This window comes from Dromaius novaehollandiae, chromosome 2 (assembly GCF_036370855.1).
Source record: "Dromaius novaehollandiae isolate bDroNov1 chromosome 2, bDroNov1.hap1, whole genome shotgun sequence".
Classification (NCBI taxonomy): Eukaryota; Metazoa; Chordata; class Aves; order Casuariiformes; family Dromaiidae; genus Dromaius; species Dromaius novaehollandiae.
This window is the reverse complement of record NC_088099.1, coordinates 110,101,058-110,124,903: the sequence shown is the minus strand read 5'-3', so window position 1 is coordinate 110,124,903 and position 23,846 is coordinate 110,101,058. Positions and strand designations below refer to the sequence as shown.

At 37.6% G+C, this 23,846-nt stretch overlaps 1 protein-coding gene across 1 annotated transcript in view; it reads left to right on the top strand.

Annotated features, from left to right (window-relative positions):
• The window catches only part of CCDC102B (coiled-coil domain containing 102B), a 186,268-nt gene extending 162,882 nt beyond the window's left edge, over positions 1–23,386 (top strand). The window contains exon 7 of the mRNA XM_064507151.1: positions 23,314–23,386. Coding sequence (XP_064363221.1) covers positions 23,314–23,318 — 5 coding nt within the window. The 3' untranslated portion in view covers positions 23,319–23,386. The remainder of the gene's footprint in view (positions 1–23,313) is intronic.
• Positions 23,387–23,846: the final 460 nt, after the last annotated feature.

Genomic DNA, 23,846 nt, shown 5'->3' with positions numbered 1-23,846 from the left:
ATCAGTGACCATATAATTGTGATTTTTATTACACACTGGAAAGGATGTCATAGCTTCATGTCCTCCTCTCCTGCAAGTTACATGGGAAGGATGCCAAGATTTTTAGCTCCTTTAATCACTTTTGACTTTAAGCTAGAGGAGGCCACAGAGGCTATTAAGAAACCTGCAATTCTCTGAAATTAATGAAAGATACAGCTGTGTGAGGAGTACAGTTTTATTTCTGTGTTTAGTAGATTAGAAAGGAACTTCCTGATAACAAAGAGAATTGCACAAGTCCCCTGTCGACATCAGTAAAACTGTACTCATAGATGTTGAAAAGAGCTTCAGCAGGGTAGCATGAATGAAAAGCTCGTAGACAACAGGAGAGACAAATCTTGATATTCAGAATGTTGAATGGATCAGACGCATATAAGGTAGACTCTCCTATTTTCAAATTCTCCTACTGCTGCTTGTATAAAGAAAAAAAAAACATTATTTTTATACTGATTTGCTTACAAAACAGCTTAACTTTATAACAGTCATTGTACTGGGACCTGATAATGAGAAGTGAGGCTGTCCTTAACAATTCAAACCCTTTGTCTTTCATTTGCTTGTAGCTTTGGCAAACTTTTGTGGTTGAGCATCACATTGTTCCTGGTGGCCTGAAGCTAAGTGTATATGTGTGTGTTTGTGTGTTTGAGTGTGTATACATATACATATATATATATATATTTATATATATACATCTGTATTAAGCTGGCATAAATGGTTTGGCAATCTCCAAGAAGGAAATCAGGGGAAAATACAGTTTTGCTTATGATAAAATAATTTTTGAATGATTGTTCTGCTGTCAGGTATATACCTTTGCCTTCCCCATGAAAACCTGACCATGCTGATGAATCCTTTAGAAATCTCTTCTCCATATTCAGCAGATACTTGCTAGAGCTTTGTAGCTAAATTCTTCATCGATTCTACATGTTCTCCATGTGCATCAATCCTGAGGGGAAACATAATTAATACCTCATTTGCTGCATGCACTCCTGCCAGCCACAGATGAGGTGTGGAAGCAGATGTGGGATAATGGGATGTGGGAGACAGGATAGAGCAGGCTTTGCCACGCAACCCCCTTCCAACCTCACCTGGCAAAGAAGAGCGGAGCTGGAGCTGGCACGATGCCGAGTGGAGGGGTTGGGTGTAGAGGCAAAATCAGAAGGAAAAAGTAAGCAAATGGCAGAGGGATGTGGAACAGAAGGAAAGCAGGGTGGTTAACAGGGCACACAGAAAAAGGAAAATAGTCCTGGACCATGGATGTAAGACTGTATTATAAGTAAAACACAAGGGTGCACCAAACTACCAGAGACCTTAATTCTGGCATTTCTAGCTTTTACAGTTTTTGATTTTGCAACCTTTATAGGTTTTGTATCAATAGGCAATAGGATGGTCTAGCCATAGGTCTTACATTGCTCTGATAGATTTCCTCCATCACTCAGCTTTTTCACTCCCCCCGCCCTGCACAGTGTTGAGGGGAAGGTGGACTTCGCAATACTATCTCTTCCCTTTCCTCAAAATGGTTGTGGAGACAAGTTTTGTTTTTATCTATTTTTTTCTATCTGGCACAAACAAGGAATTCATTTTAAAACTGGAATGGGTCAGTAGCAGTCTATATCTTCCAAGAGCAAGGGAGGAGCAAAAGATGGACTTGACTTTTCAGAATGACTGATCTGATTAAACTAGTCAGTATCTCCACCTTTATTGAAGAAAATTAGCTTTTTATTATATAGGATTAAAAGAACTAAAACAAATGTTTTCTCTGTATTAGGGAATCTCTTAACCTCCAGATCATGGTCTTACTAGTCAGTTATCTAATGGTGATTATGTGAATCAACTATCCAGTGACAATTCAGTGCTTTGCTGGAAGTATACAAGTTACCTTCATGGAAAACTAAAATATGCACATCTTTGACCTACTGAGTTGGCAGTCAGGAATCACAAGGATACCCTATTTCACTAAACATGAGTGATTATGTTGTGTTGTGGAAAATGAGTGTGGGACAGTACTGAGTGATATATAACAGTTTTGCAAAGGCAAGCTCTTACATAGTTATTCTCACACCTAAATATCCTGTGCAAAGAAGAACTTAGTTCTCAGAGCTTAGTTAGAACTCAGTTTCAGAAAACTCAGTTAAAATGTCTTACAGTCTAAAGACTGTAAATTGTTCAATTATCTAATCTAAATCCAAGTAAGATTTAAACTTGGTAGCCTTCATCTCACGTGTCCACTTTGCTTCTCATGCAAGTTTGAAAGCTGGAAAGGTTTTTGCAGATCTGTGTGTGTCCAGGTATTTGAGAAGAGTCATCTCTTTTAAAAATGTAGGCGTTTTTTGAGCACGCATTTCATAAGACACTTCTGTGTAAGTTATTTCCAAGCATGCAATCTCATAACAAAATTCTTCTTGTCACTCATTTTTGGTTTTCTGATGTTTATTTGTAACCACACAAGAGCAAAATCAAGGAGATGGTGGATGGATTATTAATGGACACTTAGAAGAAAGTCAGAGAAGGAGTTTCCCTGCTCTTGGACTTCTGAGAATTCTGTATAGCCATACCGGCCTCCCTATTAAACTGATAAGCCAAACATTAGCCTTTGATGAATGATCTGTGTGAGATTATAGCTTGCTTCCCTGCATTTAACCCCTTTTATATGAAAATTCCATTGTTTTCTTTAAGTTTCAAAAGTTGTTGAATTGTTCATGCTAGTGATTCCTTTTTAGCACTGAAGTAACTTTCTATTTTAGTAAGAAAGATTCAGGAATCCGATTATCCAAGTCTGTTTTTGTTTTATTGTGACTGATAATGTATAATTGCCTGCAGTATCACACACATCGCTTCTTTGGGTTTCGATAAAATCAATATATGAGGATATTATTCTATTATGTTAATTATGTGCAATATCAGCAATATTTGTATTCTCATCTGCTTAGCTGCAAAGAATGTTTTATTACAGTATCTTCTTTTGGACACATTTTTTATCTGATCTAAATATGAACCTCTGTAATCACAGGCATTTTGACATCTTTCTATGTCATCTTGTGGAAAAAAAAACAGGCACATATGCACCATATACAAATGCATCCTTTTTATTTTGCTTTATTATTTAGAAAAGGATTAGGTCATTAGTGTATTTGCAAAATCACTAATACTTTTAAGGCAATAAATAATTACACTCAATATGTGATTTTTATTTTTTTGTTTAAGCTCCTGATCAATAGGAAGAACTCATTTTTTCCGTAGGATTGAATTTGTTCAGTCATTTTTATATAGAGTAGAGATAAGCAATGGGAATCATTCTGAAAGCTAACTTGAAGTAATGGATGGCTTTGTTAAATATATGATTCAAAAAAGGCAGAGTATCACCATAATTGTTCTTAAAATGAGTCATGATCTTTCCTAAAATTGTTCTGTCACTAAACACAAATACCATTTGTAGAATGATTAATGGAATTATTAGCTTGGTAATTAAACAGCCAAGTGCTCTACTGCGAATACTAACAATTATAATTTTTAAATGTAACCCTACAAAAAAGTTTTTTAAAGATCCACAGTGGTTATGTATCAGTTATGAATGATTCTTCTTACAAATCATTTTTAATTTCAACTTTTCTGAACATATCACAGTAAGTGACCTTATATTGAACATTATGAACATGTATCAAGGCTCAGATTAGCTAATTGTCTTCAATAAGAGTTTTAAAACATTTTCTGTAGTCAACTGTGTATTTTCCAGTTGTAAAGATCCTTCCACAGACAATTCGTCATGACAGTTTCTGTGTCAGTAGCTCTTTTCTTTATTCCTGAGAGCTTTAATTAAATCTTTTAGATGTGCTTATCACTTCTCAGTGCATATTTCAGATATATTTTATTATGGAAACCAGAAGAGAGGCTTTCTTCTAGCTTTTACATAGTAATATGTAGTATTTTTGTGAGATAGCTTCTTTCAACAATATTTCCAAAAGGTTAAGACTTACATTGCATACACTTTATTTGGGTGATGTGTTTGTTGTCCATCAGCTCCATACTTGAAAGCCTTCTGCTGTGATTTGCATTTACTGGCACATGAAAAAAAGAAAAAAAAAGCATATATTACTCATTTTTCTTAAAAGAAGCTTCTGAGTAGCTTTTATATAGTTGACTTTGCCTGCGTGCCCACATAGGAGGCAAATTTTGAGACATAGCAGCAAACAAAAAAATATGGAAGATTTTTGAAGCATCATCAAAGATCACAGTAGTGATCACCATTGAAAATCAATATTCATCTATATGTTTCACACAATAAAATCTGAGAAAATGCATCATAGGGTGGTATTTTCCCATCACAGTTGTAGCTGTAGTAAAATTACTTTTCAGTAAAACTTCTATGTTTGCTGCCACTGGCCTAAATATGAAGAAACAAGATGATCAATATCTAAAATTATTTAGAAGCAGTACAATTCAAAATTTATGCCCAAATTGTTTGCTTGACACACTCATGAAATTGATTAGCTCATTTCATTTAATAAGCTAATTAGTAATTTTAAACATATATTCTACATGGCATAGTATTTTTAAATAGACAAATTGGAATTATTCAGAAGTGCAAAAATCTTTTGTGTTTGAGAGTTAGATGAAAAAAAATAATAGTTCTAACCAGAAGTGAAATACCAGAAAACTTGTCCTTTGTTGCAAAGTACATGAATTAAAAATAATTATGAATTTTGTTGATACAGCTACAAAAAAGAGCCACAATAGAAAAGTGAGAACGTGAAAAGCAGTATGAGAAAAGATACACTAATTAGAGAAGTGATGTATGACCAACTGCTGGGATTTATAAGCAATACTGCACTTTGCAGAAGGTCCTGGAAACCTGTCATTTTAATGATTAATTATTTTCATGAGTACCTAGATGATTTATTTCCACATGCCAATGTCATGGCCCCTTTTAAAGAGGAAGCTTGCAGCTAAGGTTGGTGCTGTATGATACTAAAAATGAACTATCTTCTGATTGAATGACAGTAAAGTGTAGAGCTGGAAAAGCAATATTGCAAATTTTGTGCCAAATGAGCTATGTTGCGTGAGAATGTACACAGCAAAAGTGCAAGAGAGTTGTGATGCTTCTAATTTTACGTATTTTAACAAGGTGCAACTTTACTGGAGTCCAATGCTATTTTAAAGTATTTTAATTCTTAAGTGAGAAATATGAAGATGTTACTTTGACATTTTACTAGGCCAGACTTCATCTCAGAAAGCAAAATAAAATATCTTATAGTAGAGAATGACTTAAGTCTATTAAGTTAATGAGAACAATTAACATTGGAAGGCAAAATAACAAAGATAGCCCCATCACTTCCAAAGGTGAAACTGTGTCTTAATCTTATCCTTGAAGTCATAATGCATGCACAATACCACTGGGTTTTATGGAACAGAGACAAAACATAATATGAAATATGAAAGACTGAACTGTGTGCTTTCTTTTCCTGCACTTTGAGACATTGGTACTGATTTTGTCTAAAATACAAACTCATGCTTATGTGGCTGATCACCTAGCCTGGAAACTTCTCTCCAGTCAGTAAGTCTGTATGTTTTAAATGTATTTGGAAAAATAAAACATCTGAAGCCGAAAATACTGCAAATCCTAGAATTCTTCGAGCAGAGTGTATTTCACATTTATGATTCTTTTGCTGTAATGATAAATCTTGGTTTGAAAAATCTTAGTTTCAAGTGTTGTTCTGTGTGCTTATTACATTAAGGAACATACCAAAAAAATGGCCCTACCAGGACATATTAAAAGTCCATCTAAACTGTTATCCTCTTTCTGGTGATGGACGAAAGTGGATTTGTGTAAGTCTGAAAGCGCAAAGCAGACACGCAGACATCCTTCCCAGGAGTACTACGACAATTCTAGGAAGATCAGAGCCAAGGGCTCCGCAGTCAGAGGCAGAGTCTTATAAGTCATATATGGCATTTTCTTCGAAGAAATTGTTCAGTAGCTTTCTAAACCCACGTAAAGCTTTAGTAACAGCCTACTACAAGAAATCTCAAGACTTAATTACATATTCTGCTAAAAGCTACTCTTTACTTTCATTGAACCTGCCTCCTGCCGCTTTCATCTGATGTTCCCTATTTCCCTTATTGGAAGAGTCTGTGATGAGTTCTTGTTCCGCCCCTCGTTTCCCTCCTGACATTTGTTCAGTCATCCCTCTTGTGGAAGCCATTCTGCACCTTTGTTTAAATGTGTTGTTGTCCTTCTATGCACCTTTTCCTATTTTATGTAATATCCTTTCAGATATAGGAAATAAATTCAGTATTCAATGTGTGGTCACTTTTTAGCTTAATATAGTTACAAAATGATGTGCCTGTTGTGTTCTCTATTTCTTTCTTAATAGTTCTGAACATCTAATTTTCTTTTTTTATTTTTTGACTGTTACATTATCTTAGCTCTTTTCAAGTTCTGCATAATTAATGCCTTTTTTCCCCCAAGGAAGACAGCAACATGTAGTTCTTACTGAAAAAAATGAGTAACTAAAAAGTCCATTAGTTTTATAAATGGAATAATTCAGAAGTAGTCTTTTTTTCTTCTAGTCCTGCCTTCAGATTAGTAGGACCTGCTTGTCTTTAACTAACCAGAAGTTAGCTATTCCTGTATGATTCCTTTCTTTTTTTTCTCTTTTGAATACTGGTTCACTTTCCAGGACTCCACTGACCTGAAACTAGCATATTTATAGGCTGTTTTTAAAGGCTCCATTAGTTTCTGTTTTCATTTCTGTTTCGTTTGGGGATTTTTCTGCACTACAGAATTTTTTAATTAAATTTTTTGATAGCATTTTCTGGATTTTGCGCTAAAGCCCAATTTGAACATTTTTATTCTGCTGCATAATACAGACTAATGAGAAATAATTATTCCATAAATGTTCTCTGTGTGTAAATTTTTATCAGAAGTTTACCAGTTAAATCAGAATATCACAAGTTAACTTTTCCTTCCTTTTCATTAGTTAGAACATGTTCTGAAAATTCCTCTTTTGCTACCTTAGGTCAGCAGTAGAAAAGTTTTTAAATTTTGATTGCTCATTGGGCAGCCTGCCAGCTGTCCAAAACCTGCACCTAATTTGCATATAAATTTACATAGGATTTTAATTAGATGTATGCATAGAGTTACTTTCATAATTAAGAAAAAAAATCCTGTAAGTGTATATGGCCATTCTCCAACCACAGAGCAAAGAATGTGTGAAAGCCTGCAGGTATAATATAAATTGGAAATTTCATACAGTTTCCTTACTATCTTTATAGAAATCTATGAATGATCTGAAAAAAAATCTGTTTTTTTCGTTTTTTATTTCCACGGTACAGATATGTCTAATAATTCACAGATAATTGAAACACTCTGTCCCTGCTAAAAAATGCATGACATTTTAGAATATCATAGAATATAGTTCTTATAACCTTGTGCTTCTTAACTATTACCTGTCGATTATGTTTAGTCAGAGTTACTTTTTCATTATCATTTTCATGCTTCAGCGAGTTATATGGTCCAAAATTTAGAAAATGAGCAGAAAAAAACATATGGCATTCCGAGGTTCTAAGTTTTCTTAGGTTCAAATCTAAAGACGTCTGTAGGGGAGGATGTTCTGGGGATGTATTTTTCCCTCAGCCTTAAAATCTATAAAGCCAAAGAGCACCTCAGACCTGGAGAGTGTGTGTGTGTTCCTCTCAGAGAGACTGTCAGTGCTTATTCTGAAGACAGATAAGTGGAGCTGCTCTTTCCCTTCCCAGTACAGTGGAAGCTGTCAGAAAAGTTCTCCACTGATACTTGTGCAAAACTGAAAGATTTTAAAAGTCTGAGTTTAGCAGAGTTTATTATTATTATTTGTATATTGTTTTTAGATACATATTTTAAAGAGGGAAGACTTAAAAAAGAAAATTTACATTCTTATCTAAAGCTAAAAAAAGTTGTTCCATGTAAATGATTAATCTGTGCTCTGAATTTCTTTCAGTTTTGTGAAGAGAACTTAATGTTAAAGAAACATCAGTGTGGAGCTGTCAGTGGAGCTTTTGCAATTTTCAAGGGAAAAAAATGGACTAATTTGTCAAATATTCTTGCTTTCAGTATCAGGTTTAGAAATAACTAGATGTCTGATCTCCAACTTTGGAAGTAAACAAACACCAATTCATGTATTTTAAACCAACGGGAGTTTATATTTTGATATTATCATTTACGAACCAGAATTTTTTTTCTAAATAGCTTGAAAGAGGTGAACCACATACACACTATATCAAAATGACATTGTCATACACTGCTGGAATATGACAGTGAACATTTCTAATTCTGTCCTTACATCAGTTTATAAACTCAGTAGAATTATACTAGTGCAGAGTTCATCAAATCCAGCATCTACATATGCACAGAGTTTAGAACCATATGATGTACAGAATTTTTTCAGTCTCTTTTTTTGTTTGTTTTTCTTAAATTTAGAAAAGATCATGTATGTACATCTGAATTCTCCATATTCTATAGTGGTGTCATTTACTTTTTTCCTGAAGAAAATTTCTAATGATTATGTGGAGACTGTAACTTCTATAAAATCCCATAAAAATTCCCCAGATCTAAGAACATCTAGCATGTAGGGAATTTTCTCAGCTTGATTTTCTTACTTCTGATTCCAACAGAACAATGCTCACTCTAAACCACTTGCTGTGATTAATAATTTTCTGGAAATAAAGAGAATATATTGAATCCATTATATTAACAAGATAACAAGAAGTCCAATTCTGTTTCTGTTCACAGAAGAGCTTCATAGCATGTCAGTGCAATATTCTAATAATTTTTTATTCCATAGAGAAAAAGATAAACATTATTTTTTGTATTGCATCAGTATTCTTAAAAGCAGAGGCTTTCAGGCATCTAAAGATATTGTGACAGATCTAGTCTTTGGAAGTAGCAGAGGATTTAGAGATATGAAGTACCAAGGAATTGCAAGGAGACAACTGGGACATTGAGAAGGAGAGAGAATCTTGACAGTAATAAAACTAATCTATCAAGAAGAAAAAGAGACAATACAAGATTTCTGTACTCGATACTAAAAGCAAGAATGTTCAAGGTATAAAAACCTTTATTTCACTGAAAGTTAAAAATAAACTTGCAAAGGACAGGTGAAATTAACCTTTAGATTGCACATAATTTGAGCTGCTGATATTCCATCTTAAAATATTCCATCTTAGTATATAAATGCCTTTTTTTTTTACATTTGGGCATAAATACACAACAAAAGCTGTTTATATGACAGTTTGTGAATGGATCAAGTGGGTAGATAACTTGCTTTTCAAGGAGAGAGTAAAAACTCTTGAACTCTCTAGCATGAAGAGGAGAAGGCTGAGAGAGATACAAATGAGGGTTAGAGAAACATGAGGGCAGTGGACAAGATGAGCATGGCATCCAGTCCAGCAAAACCTGTAATATGAGAACTAGGCAATATTGAAGCTGGGAGGAGAGCACAACTAACAGTGGCAGCCAGCAGGAGCAGCAGGCGGCACAAGGGGGCGCACGGGGCGCATGGGAGGGGGCAAGGGGACCCTGCAAGGAAGGTCACCATGTGCAGCAGTGGCAGTGATGCCTCCCAGGGACAGTACCCTGCCCTCCCGGAGAAGCCACCCAGGAACAGCAGAGGCCTTGGCCCAGAGCGAGCTCCTGAGGGAGGATGAGGCTCTGAGGGTCCAGGGCTGCCAGAAGTGCTTGGGGCCTCTTGCTGAGTCTGGGGTCAGGGCAGACAGGCTTCTTGCTTGCCTGGTGTCTCAGACCTGTTTATTGGTGGCAGATCTGTGTTGCTGAGCAAAGCAGCTACAGGAGAAGATCAATAGAGTGTGTGGCATCAGAGATGATGACAAAGAGATTGATAGGACCTTTACCAAGACCCTGTGGGTACAAGAGCCTGAACCCTCAACTGTACCAAAGGAGGGGCAGGCAGAACCTGGGCTTTTCAGGTTGGGAAATGGAAACTTCTATCATAGCAAAGGCTGGAAGGAGGTGACTTCTGGCACCAGGAGGACAGCTCCTGCTCCACTTGCAGATCTTCAAGTTCAGAATAAGTTCAGTGCATTGGTAGCAGATGAGGGGCCAAGAGTTCTGTCAGACGAAGTATACAAGCAAGATGAGCCTGAATCACATGGCAGCATCAGGAGGAAGCAGTGAGTGACAATAGCAGGTGACTCCATGTTGTGGGAGATGAAGGCCCCCATCTGCTGGCCTGACGTGTTGTCTGGGGAGGTTTGCTGCGTGCCAGGGTCTCGGATTTGGAGAGGCTGGTGAGGCTTGTCTGGACTATTACCCCTTGATGCTCTTTCCACATTGGCGCCAACGGGAGGGCCAGGGGAGACCTAAAGCATCTCATGCCTGACTACTTGGCTCTGGGGGCTGTGGTAGGAGCATGGTGGCCCAGATAGTTTTCTTCTCAAACTTGATGGCAAGGGGGAAGGACTCAAGGAGGAGTGGATGGATCCTGTGGGTCAACAACTGATTGACAAGAGGGATTCCACTTTTATGACCATGGGGTACTCTTTGAGGACTATGGATTGCTGAGAAGAGACAGGATCCACCTGACCACATGAAGCAAAAGCATTTTGCCAACAAGCTGGCCTGCTGAGAAGTGAATGATGTGGGAGGGAGAGGATGACCCACAAAGAAATGAGGATGTGGTGGGCAAAATTGGCAAGTGAAAGGTGCAACGTGATGTGGACAGAAGAGACCTTGAAAAAAACAAAACAGGGTGGAAGAAGGCCACCCCAAGCATATGTACACAAATAAGGAAGTGCCATGAGGACGGTGTTATGGGGGGAGCTCTCATACCTTTTCTGGGAACTCAGCATGAGTGGATGCCCACATGAAGTGCCTGTGCACCAACACATGCAGCATGGAGAATAGACAGGAGGAATTAGAGCTCTGTGTGCAGTTGCAGAGCTACAACATCATCAGAATCACAGAGCCATGGCAGGATAGCTCACACAACTGGCATGCTGCAATGGATGGATACAGGCTCTTTAGGAGGGACCAGCCAAGACAGCAAAGAGAGGAAGTTGCCCTTTATGTGAGAGAGCAGCAGGAGCTCTGTCTGAGGATGGATGACGAGCCAGCTGAGAGCTTATGGGTCAGGATCAGAGGGCAGATCAATACGGATGAGGTTGTGGTGGGTGTCTGCTACTGACCACCTATCAGAAAGAAGTAGTTGAGACCTTCTTCAGACAACTGGAAGAAGCCTCATCTTGCAGGTCCTAGTTCTCCTGGGAGCCTTTAACCACACTGATACCTGTGGAGGAGCAACACAGCAGGGCACAAGCAATCTAGATTTCCAGAGTTCACTGATGATAAATTCCTGACGCTGGTGATCAAGGAGCTGAGGAGGGGAGGTGCTCTGCTGGACCTCATACTTACAAACAAGGAAGAACTGGTTGGGAATGTGAAGGTCGGGGACAACCTTCCCCTTGCTGCTGTGACCACAAGGTGGTGGAATTCAGGATCCTGAGAGAAGGGAACAAGGCAAATAGCAGGATCACAACTCTAGGCCTCAGGAGAGGAGAATTCTGTCTGTTCAGGAGCTTGCTTGAAGAATCCCATGGATGACAGTCCTGGAGAAAAGAAGGAGGTCCAGGAGAGCTAGCTGATTTTTCAAGGATCACCTCCTCTATGCTCAGAAATGGTCTATCCCAACATGCAGTAAGTCAAGCAAAGATAGGAAGCCTGCATGGATAAACAATAAGCTTCTGACTACACTTAAACATAAAAAAGAAGCATACAAGAGGTGGAAGAATCTGGTGAGCCAGTAGGAATATATGGAGACCATCTGAGAGTGCAGGATGGGATTGGGAAAGCTAAAGCTCACATGGAGTTGAATCTGGTGATGGACATAAAGGGCAACAAGTAAGGTTTCTGCGAGTATATCAGCTGCAAAAGGAAGATGAGGGAAAATATTTGCCTGCTGCTGACTGATCCAGGGGACCTGGTGACAAAGGACATGGAAAAGGCTGAGGTACTCAGTGTCTTCTTTACCTTGGCCTTTACTTGTAAGATTTGTCTTCAGAAACCCCAGGCCCCTGAGATCAGTGGGAAAGTCTGGAACAAAGCAGACTAACCACTGGTAGAGGAGGATCAGCGTAGGAAGCATTTAAACTAACTGGACAAACACAAACCCATGGGACCTCATAGTATGCACCCATGAGTACTGAGGGATCTGGCTGATGTCATTGTGGGGCTATGCTCAACTATCTTTGAAAGGTCTTGGTGACTGGAAAAGGTTCCTGAGGACTGGAAGAAAGTAAACGTCACTCCTATCTTCAAGAAGTGCAAGAAGGAGAATCTCGAGAAAGACAGGCTTTTCAGTCTTTCCTGAGAAAATGATGGAGCAATTGATCTTGGGAACCATTTCCAAATATATTGAGCACAGGAAGGTGACTAGAAGTAGTCTGCATGGATTTTTGAAGGGGAAATCATGTTTGATCAATCTTACAGCCTTCTACATGACTAACTTGGTGGACGACAGGAGAGGAGTAGGTGTTGTTTATCTCAGTGTTTCAACACTGTCTCCCATAACATTGTCATAGACAAACTGATGAAGTATGGACACGATAAGTGGACATTGAGTGGATTGAAAACTGGTTGAACTGCCAGGCTTAAAGGATTATGATCAGCAGCATGAAGTCCAGCTGGATGCCAGTTACTAGTGGTGCCCACAGGCATCAATACTGGAGCCAGTACTGTTTAACCTCTTCATTAATGACCTGGGTGATGGAATAAAGCACCCCCAGCAAGTCTGCAGATGATACAAAATTAGGAGGAGTGGCTGATACACCAGAGGGCTGTGCTGCCATTTAGAGGGACCTCAACAGGCTGAAGAAATGGACTGACAGGAACCTCATGAAGGGTATTCTGCACAAAGGGAAGTAAAAGTCCTGCACCTGGGGATGAATAACCTCATATACTGGGACAGATTGCGGGGTGACCAACTGGAAAGCAGCTTTGCAGAGAAAGACCTGGGGTTCTGGTGGACAAGTTGACTATGAGCCAGCAATATGCCCTTAAAGCAATGAAGGCCGAAAGCATCCCGGACTGCCTTAGGAAGAGTGTTGCCAGCACGTCAAGGGAGGTCATCCTTCCCCTCTGCCACTGATGAGAGCACATCTGGAGTGCTATGCCCAATGGCGAGCTCTGCCATACAAGAGAGACATCAACATACAGGAGTCAGTCTAGCAAAGAGCCACAAAAACAATTAAGGGACTAGAGCAACTGCCTTACAAGCAAAGGCTGAGAGGGCTGGAACTCTTCAGCTTAGGAAAGAGAAGGCTCAGGGGAATATTATCAATGTGTATGAATACGTTATGGGAGGTAGCAAAGAAGATGGAGCCAGACACTTCTCAGTGGCAGGAGGCAGGAGGCCATGGGCACCAACTGAAATACAGACAATTGGAATGGGTTGCCCAGAGAGCTTGTGGAGTCTCCATTCCTGGAGATATTCAGAACCTGACTGGACACAGCCCTGAGCAACCTGATCTAGTTGACTCTGCTTTGAGCATGGGGTTGGACTAAGACAATCTCCAGAGGTCTCTTCCAACCTCCACTATTCTATGATTTTGTGATTCTGAGAGGTTTTGGCTGATTCCAAAAGAGATTTTTTTTGGAATTTCTGCATAACAGGTCTGTAAGAGGATCCCAGAAGTACTAAGCATGGATGTATCCTCAACTGACACAATAGTTTTGGATGCTAGGGGAGTACAGGAAGAACGAACTGTAGAAACATGGCCAGCTTGAATTCTGGTATTGCCACAGTCAGAAACAGAGGTTACACATCTAGCTGGACCATTGTTCATCTTAATGAGTATCACCCATAAATTGTGATGAATGGCTTGCAGTTAAAAACATCTGAGCAATCTATAGAGCTTATAAAAACACCTATACTTAAGAAACGCTAAAATTAGTTTTTTCAAAGGAGTTTATAGATACAAGGTGGACTTGTCCTGAACTGTATTGAGAACTAGATATGTTATAAATGTAATTGAGGTGTGGAAAACTTCAAAAATCTTTCATTACTGAAAAACTTAGAAGACATCCATTTTGCTTCAATATGAAATCAAAACTATATTTGGTATTTGACAAATACTGATTTGTTGCTCTAATATATGTAAATAAAAGATAATGTTACAAAAAATGGGCAAGGAAAAAAGAAAGAAAAAGAGCATTCTATCTTCTATCTAACAGTGTTTTACTGGCTTTGTCTGCTTTACTCTTTGTCTGCTTTTGTCTTTGACTGCTTTACTGTCATTTAGAGATCAGTGCTTTTTCCCTGCTGTTCACGTATTTAGGTAACTTTACTGGCCCTGAGAGCGCTTGTACTTTTTTATCAGACATGGTAGGTCCTAAGATAATGAAACTTTAACATCACCAGGTTACCATCACCATTTTTTACTTTCCACTTCAACTCCCACAGGATTTCAACAGTCAAAACCTTACAAACCATAGAGTTAAAAGATTAGCACTTCACACTATTTGAAAGCCAGGGTTCAAACTTCCACTCAGATAATTTTGCAGCTGCATGCTATCTTTAACAGTTTGTGAGATAGCAGCCACTATCATGTCAGAATTTGAAGCTTGGAGGAATGGAAGAGCCCAGAATTTGTAATGTGCACATTCACATTCTATCTCTGAGCCTTACAAGTTTTAAAATAAATGTGTTCACCATTGCAAAGCTCCTAATCACAGTCCTGCAGTGATGCATGGTATTTGTTTCTACTCCAGCCGGTTCAAGAGATATCAGACTTTAATATTGTCAAAGATGAACAGTGTGTTGTGGGCATAGGGCCAAGGCAGAATACGGTGCATCCCAGAATATGGTGTATCCCAGAACTCTCATATAATTTTTGTTCAGTGGCTGTAAAGCAATTTCAAGAAGTAGTGCTTCTAGGAGGCATAATGTTGAATGATATTGCAGTAAGTAAGTGGTTTCTTCAGGAAACCAAAGGTTTATTTTGTTGAGTGCACATATCTTTTTTCTTATTTTGAAGAGAACTTTGTTTTCTGTTTAAACATTAGCGAAGTGCAGTGTTTTCCCAAAACAGAAAACAAAACAAAACAAAAAATCTTCAATGTGAAAAAACAGTACATAACAAAGAACATATATGACATGATTCTCAAGATAGTCCACTTAATCTCCAGACAAATTCAGAGGGGAAATAGCAAGTGGATAAGGGAAGAAAGTTAATACCTGCTACAGAGCTGAACACTTTCATACCTGGGACAAGTAAAAGGGAAAGTAATGAAGATGCATATTGAGCAACTGTTAAAAGTTAAGAATTCTGAAATGGTAAATGGAACTAAATTGAAGCTGGCAACCATGTAATTACTGGGAAGGAAAATGATCATGCTTTTTATTGGCCTGAAGATTATGTAGGTAAAAATATTACTGCAGAAAGTGAATCTTAATGTATAAAGAGGAATGAGAAAATAGCTTGTGCCAAGTGTACTTTCACACCCTTGTTCTCAAGTGTTAAAAAAATGCAAAAAACCTTTCATGCAAATCACAGTTTTTTAAAACTGAAAGGAAGACAGTGTATGTATTATTGGTATTATCTGCTTGTTAGGATCTGGAAGAACTGTTCCTGTGTTCAGAAATCAGGAACCATTTTGTAAGGAGCTATTACAGCATGTTAAACAAATGAGTCCTACACTATATTTCTCAGGTAGACTTTAGACTGTTTTCCTTAACTATAAGTAAGCCATTTAGTTTAAAGTGCATGGGTTTTTTTTTCTTTTTTTCAATCTGACCATAGTAAAAAAGTAGCAGCATGTTGATTGTATTATGTGTTGATGACTAATCAATATTTCTGACATCTCTTTTTAAATTTTTGCTTTTAAAGATAATTAAATTTTGAGTGCTTGCATATGAATGTAAAACAGTGACTTGTAGAGAATAACGGCAGAAACAATTTGTACTTAGCCTTAACTGGTTAGAGGCGGCATGCTTTCTACTGAAATATATGGACATTTTGAGTTCTCTTATTATAATATGGAAGGAATACATATTTATAGGCACATGAGACAGTATGGACACACACAAAAAAAACATTTTCAAGCATGTTGCGAAAAATGTACCTGCTTTTCCATTCTTGAACTGTAAAAGCAGATGGTATGGATATTCTGGTTCATTCCAGTGGCCTCAGAATATTATAAAAAACAAAGCCAGCAAAGCTGAAAGGTTACTGACAATTCACTAAGAGTTGGAAGTATTCATTTCTTGTTTTGTCTGTTTTGTCGGAGATATTGGATAGTTTTTTTCTCAGTCATGTAGTTGAAAGGAAGCATTTTCTTCAGAAAAGCTATTCTATTTGTGCATGCCATACCCCAGTATGATCAGATTGTAAAAGGTACAACTGAAGAATGAAGTTATTATGCAAAGTCAGCTGAGCAGAGATATGTGATTATCTGAGAAGTAAGGAAAATAATTTAAGCAAAATGTTTTAAAGGCTGGCTTAATTCTTATTAGGTACGAGGACAATTAAATTGTTATGTTATAAATATGCATGATTGTTCTTTTGGAAAACGCCACTGTTAACAAAACCTGAATTTATGAATGTTTGTTTGAAGGAGTCCTTCTCTGTCACTTACCCACTGTATAATATTTATCCTCTGCCACTCTTATAGTATTTGCTGGATTACTCACCCAAACTATTTGATATCCAGAAATCTTAATGGCAGGTTCTGATCAGTATGACTACGTTGATTCACTTACAAAGTATTGTTCCTTGTTTGCCATAGCACAAGTGGCTCAAATTTGTAATTTTTGTCATATTCCACCCTAAAGAAAATATTAAATGTAATTGTTCCGTAAATTTCAGTGGTTCTATTGTAATACACAGTACCCAGAAATATATTAAGGAAATTCATTCTGAGAAGAATATTTGAAAGTTTAATTTTTATAATTTATAATTATAATTTTAAATTTTATAATTTATAATTTATAATTATAAAAATATTTTAAGCAAACCAAAAGCCTTTTCTTTCAACAAAAATAAGAGAAAATAATAATTTGTACATAAGTTCCAAGGAAGTAAAAATAACTGAATGAGAAATATAGAAAATGATGACTTGGAGTCTTATGATTGTTAAAGGAAATGCAACATTTAAAGAAAAAGTCATATAATATGAAAGCCCACATAGCATTTCTAGAGATCTGGAGTAGCATGGTGGATGAGTTTACCCAGGGTCTAGGCAATTTCTGTTTTGTAAAGTTGTGAAACCTAATTTGGTATCCATATGTTCACTCATCGTCTGTGATAGTCCCTTAATGCTAAATGGCAAATGTGTTCTAATTAAATAAGAAGTTGACATAAATCTATGTTGCTATCATCTGGAGAGGAACCTATAACACCACTCAGAGTATTAACTATTTTTAGACATTAATAAATGTCTAAAACTTAGGCATAGTTTATACTAGTGAAGATACCAACTAAATCTTGCAGTGATTTCCTTTCTTCTTTCTAATTTGGTTTCATATCTGAGATCGCTTCCTTCTCCATGCACACTTTTACATGAGCTGTGCACAATTTTCCAAATAGTGCTGAATAGTACCACTGTCACAGGCAAGACAGAATAAATGATAACCCATTGTGGATCTGGATGCTGAGACTGATTTAAGAAGCAACCAGATCAGAGCTTTTACTCGATGATCTCATACCCTCCCTGGCTCACTCCTCCCCAGCACTACGTTCACTAGGCCTCCACTTCCCAACGGGGAGGTCACTGCTGCTCCAGGAAGGTTGGGCAGAAAGTCACGTCAGTCCGTCTGTGCCGCTGCTCGCAGTTACCAGCCTCAGGCTTTAGTGGCCAAGGTCCCTGGCATCCACTGGTGTTCGTCTCTGCGCATCTCCTTGGTTTGCAGGATGCCTCCCCTTTTCCAGGGTCTTCCCTCCAGCCAGGAGCTTCACCTTCTTCTTGCCGGCCTCCCAAGGCCTCAGTTTCCTCAATCTAAATAGTCTGTTTGTGGAAGGAGAAAGGGTGAGCATCCTCCTAAGCGGTGTTTTCTGTTTCATGTCTCGTTATTAATTAGAGGGTTCAGGAGGTGCCAGTTTTAGTCCAGATGTTACCAAAATTTAAAACCAGATCCTACCAGTTGCAGCTAGCAAGTAGCAGGCTTCTGTTAAAGAGTTCAAAAGTTCAGTTTCAGACATTCACCCACACATACACATACAGCCAATTATCTGCTGCCTGTCAGTGCTCACAATTTAAGCTATTTTTCACCTACCACAGCCACCTCTTCAATATCATCTCACTAATTCACAGAAATTCCCTGGTTAGTCAGTCAGAAAAAAAGGTGCAAACATCTGAAATGAAAATCTTTTCTGTGATTTTCTTTTGGACATACAACCACTTAGATATGCATTGGGTTATTAGAATTTTTAAAGGAAATTTGTTTCATCTGAAGTACTCTCAGTTTTCCTTTGAGATAGCCCTAAATATCATAATCCTGATTTCCCTCTGCTGTCCTCATGTACAGGTTGGCATTCATTTGTATATAGTCAAATTACACTTCTTGTTATATTTCCTTTGACACTGGTACATTGGTCCCTTCCTATTTTACCTCTAATCTGCACTTCTAAGAGTACCCACATCTGTTGGAGTTCCTGTCCTTGGGAAGTCTGCATTGATTAAAACTGACAATAACCTTGTAATGTTTCTCGGTAGCTACATTATCACAAATTGCATGAGGACTTTAATAAGAAGACAATAATAATTTATGTATCGTGTGAAGCTACATTGAAATAATTCCATCTAGCTATCCCATTTAATTTAAGTTTGGAAAAAAAATCCTACCCTGTATTAATACTTCCTGTGCACTTGCACTGTAAGAGATTGTTTTTAAGCAGTAACAAAGAATTATAAAATATTCTGCAGAGAGATTCACACACAAACTATACTAATTGAGCTCAAAATTAGTGATGCTAAACAACAAAAGCAAGGAAATGCACAGTTAAGCAGGAAATGTACCATATGTTATTGTATACCTGGGCACAATGGGGACACTATCTTAATGGCTTTCTTAATGTTCCTGTTGTACTAGCTATTGGTGGACATATGGTATGCTGCCTGTTTATATGCCTGTGTATTTCCATGGTTTTTTGGCTGACTTTGATAGCACTTTCCATTTGCTGCCAGGCAAAGAGCTTTAAAATGTTTTGCTGGTTTATCTGGAGCTCAAAACACATGCATTTGGTTTGCTTTTTCATTTTTACTACTCTTTCTTTTCATCTTTTTCTAGTGCAGTTGCATATTCCACTTATTATTAGGCTTCCCACAGTTTTTGTCCCTGTCTGGCAATAATTTGGAACACTGTTGTATAGTCCTTCCAGGTACCGAGGGGTTTTGACTCGCTCTGGCTGCCGTCGCAACAAACTGCTAAGGCAGCAGCCGCCCCAGCAGCTGGGAGGAGCTCTTGGGCCACAGGTTCGATTCCCTATCTGCCCCTCTAGGGCCTTGGCACACCTGAGGTGGAAGCAAAGGTTGTTCACATTTCAGCTCCTTCATGCCCTTGTGCTTCATGGCTGAGGGACACGCCACAACAGCTTCTTGCCCCCCTCCCCTGTTGGATGCAGTGTGTTGTCAAGGGCAGCTGGTGCAGATTTCCAAGGGGAAAAATTTCCCTGACTTAGCTCATGGCAAATTTTGATTCTATTTTTAAAACTGGCCTATTTTCTCTGATGTTTTTCCTCTGTTCCTCTCTTAAATAGAATTGTTAGGGAGAAGAAAGGGAAGGTTTTCTCTTTGTTTTTGTTTTTTAATCTGATTTATCCAAGTCTGTAGAAAACAATGTGCACCATGTGACGACATGGAAACCCATGGCCCATGGAAATGGACAGGTGGACAAATTTAGTGCACTTACCACACACATGGCGGTCAGTTCTCTTGCTCTGTTTAAACAGAAAAAGAGTTGTGGATAGTAGCTGACTGGGACAAAACAGACAAGATTCAACATATTTACAGAAACTTTGCTGAAAATTAGAAATGCTAATTTTAGAAATAGGCTTTTTAAACTTCATTAAGATTTGTCTTCTTCACTGATTGGTGCTTCTGAAAATGTATCTTTCACATATAACTTTTACTAGGTCTGCCATAAACGTTTAGAGGAACTGCCAGGTAGCATTTCGGTCTTTTTCAATACTGTATAGGGAAAACTGTTGCACAGGTACCTCAGCCTCCATAAGGCCAAGGGCCCTCCATGCTTTTTTCAATTCTGCAGTTCTGTAACTCCTTATGTCCCACTAATAATTATGCTGGGTATATAAAGAGAACCTATCATCCAATTTTTTTGAGGCTACTTGCATTGGCATACTAATATGAAGAAGTTCCTGGACTGGCTTTCTGCCTCGGCCCTCTGTAGGGACATAGGTGGGACAAAGATGCCTTAGATGATCCCAAATATTTTCATAGTCTTAGCGTCCTCATATTTGTAATACTTGGGTAGGAAAATGAGGCGGCCATTTATTATCCAGTCCCCTACTCTTTTTCTCTTGCAGTATAAAATACGATAATACTAATTCTTCTTAGATATGTGTTTTTATTGCTTATTTAATTTTTTGAATGTAGTATACTGGCAATAACAATAATAGGAACCTGACTTTGCGTTGTGACATTGTGTAGTGACTTCCAAAATAAGTGTTTTGGCCTTATTGCAGCATCTCTCCATTAGGAATAGACCAATTTTTGAAGCATGTTCACACACATTCTGTAAACATCCACTCTTAAATAGATCATTACTGCTGTCATATGTAATATAGGCATTGAAGTCATGGAACTGCAGAACTACTTCAGAAGAATTATGGATATATCTTGCAACCAGACAGGGGCAGCTGAGCCAAACCCTTTTGACATCTGTGTATTATACTCCAGGTGTATCTTGGTAAAAATTCTCTTAAAGAAAGTGGTGATCTTAGGAATTCTCACAGAAAATATTTGTGGGTCATGGTAAAGAAGTGTGGAAGTGAAGGGAAGTTCTTATACATTAGCTTGTCAATAGACACTATGTATGGTTCATTGCAGATTGTGACTGGTCTTTTAAATAAGATTGTCTATATGCTAATAATTTCTGACAGATATATATTCTTCTATATTATCATTCAAAATTTACCATTCTAAGTATTCAGGTACTGTTTTTTAACTAACAGCCCATGGTATGTGTGACTATATTCATTTGGTTATGAAATAAAAGTCAGATTGAAAATCTCTCTTGTATTGTGCAGATGTTAGACTATATTAAATGTTTCTAAAATATTTAAGTAAGAAATATTTGTTTTTAAAAAGTAACTTGATTTTGAAAATGTACTATATATATTCCTAGGAAAACAAGATAAAATTTAAGCCCATATGCGTGACTTATGATGAATATATTTTAGATATTTTTAGTTTATTTTTAAAACAGTTAAAACTTTTTTCAGTTGCTAGTTTTAAGGATACATAGTTTAATTTAATATTTTTAAATTAACATTTAACTTTTTTTGCAGTATGAATAGAAAAGGAAGGCACAATGAGTGACATTGTACTAATGCATTCATAAAAATGTATAATAAGAAGGAGTTGTTAATAGAATTTACCTAGAATTTTTAATAATGTAAAGTTATTATAGAAAATCATCAAATTAAAGTAATTGGAAAGGAAAAAAACACCTGTTTCAAAAAATGTTCAATGACATTCAGTAATGACAAAAAACTTTCTGATGAGCCTAATCTCATATATATCCAGGTACGATGTGGAATTTGCCAGTTTATTGATTCTCGCTGATGTAGAGCTTGGAAATCTGACTGCATCTACAATGTTTAGTGAACATGTTCATCAGTAGACAGTAGCATCATGAGATCATGATGCTCTCAGCAATCACGCTGTTAGCTCAAAGGCTTTTATACCCTGGCAGCCTACTTAACCAAGAGTGATTTTGACATGTGATGCTGGACTTTTCTAAGAAAATCAGTAGGCTATCTAGTCTTCCAAATGCTAGACATATCATATTAGACATGTGCATGCAGAATGGCTTGACTATCCCTTTCATGCTGCTGGGAATATGGTGACAGGAACCAAGGAGTAGCCAGGGTCTTCCATGCTACAGAGCTTTCTTAAAACTCTCAGGCTCTGTGCCAAGTTATTCAGACATTGCTCCCAAGACTTCTAGGTTCCCAGACTCAAGACTGAAAAAAGGGGAGTTGTGAATTCCCTTTTCTGAAAACTTGTTTGAGAACATGCCTAAAGAAAGGCAAGAAACATAGGAAACAAGAAGCACTGTGTAGGAGTGGAATAGGCTTGCAACAAGATTTCAGTGAAAAATACAGAGATGCCGTGGATGGAATTAGAGATATATGCCCCTAAGTTTAAAGCACAGGAAATTTTCAATTAACCATGAGTGAGACAGGAGCTGGTAATATACCAAAACAGCTCAGGTCTGCCAGGGTTTATTAAATCATATATAGCACTTATATGCAGTCTTCTGGGATCGGTTTGTAGTGTAGCTACTTTTAGGCAGTGCTTGAGCTCATAAACCTTGATAAATCTGTGTTGCTCCATGCAGAGCTATTGGGTATCAGTTCACTGTGCTCTGAATTCTGGAGAGGGTATTAGCTCTTTTCTGGTGCCCAACTTGAGTGGATGTTCCTGCTCTGCTGCACATTATTATTGAAAGTGTGATTTATCAAAATAAGATTTATCAAAACCAATATAGTTTTGTCATGGTTATGTTTTAATGACGATTTTTATGATGATTACATTTTTGTAAATAATCTCTCCTCCTGCTGTTAGTATAAAATGAAGTCTTTATGCTGGACTAGTGGCTGGAATTCTGTCAAATGAGAGGTTTGAAATATCTTTGATCTTTTTCACTATTCTCTGCATGCCCTTCTTCCAATAAAAAAAGGCTCATGAGTTGTATGTCAGTGCTTTAAATGTATCTTGAACAGCAGTAGTACCGTCAGTCAATAAATAATGGCTCCTAGTCATCAGAAACTAAGTGAGCAAATGTAGCCTGCTTCTCACTGTGAAAGACAATTCCAAGTAATTGCTCTAAAACACTATAGGTCTCTTTTTTCTTCTTTATTAAAGAATCCGTTGAAAAAGAATCCAATGTGTACTCTAAAGTTAACACTACTGGAAAATTATGCCTCATCTAAATGTTAGTGGTCTACTACTGATGGATAACAAAACTTGTTTTCTTAGAAGAAATTTGATCGGCAATTGTTTTAAATTTAAACTGCTTAATACTCTGGTCACACTTTTTTAAAAATTCATTTCAGAGTAAAGAGATAGAAGAAAGTGAACTCAGGATCTGGGACCAGACGAAATTCCTTGTATGTTGCTGGAGACTCCACCAAGACAGTGAGTGAAGATGACAGAGATTATCTGATCTCTACTGTGACAAGGCTAACAGTAATGAAGAAGATCAAAGGACTTAAAGGCTTCATAAAGACTTATAGGAAAATTACCATGAAGAAGTACATGCAAGACCTATATATACAATTACTATATGCATTATTTCTATTTGAGATTTTTAGTAAGAATCAAAGAAAATATGCTAGAGTCAGTGTGTATCAACTTAGAATTTTAGTCAGCAGATATCTGTTCTTCCTTCCCAGTTGTCTTAACTGCTGACTTCTAAGGCAAAATGTGGACTTTAATGTGGTCTATATTTTATCTTTGGGAAAAAAATAATTTAAAATCTACATGGTACAGGAGAGAGAGTTCAAATTCTCACTTGGAAAGAAAGTGAGTCTGAGATGGAAATTAATGCACTCTTCCTTGCTTTAGTGCTGGGGGCGATTTGGTGGGT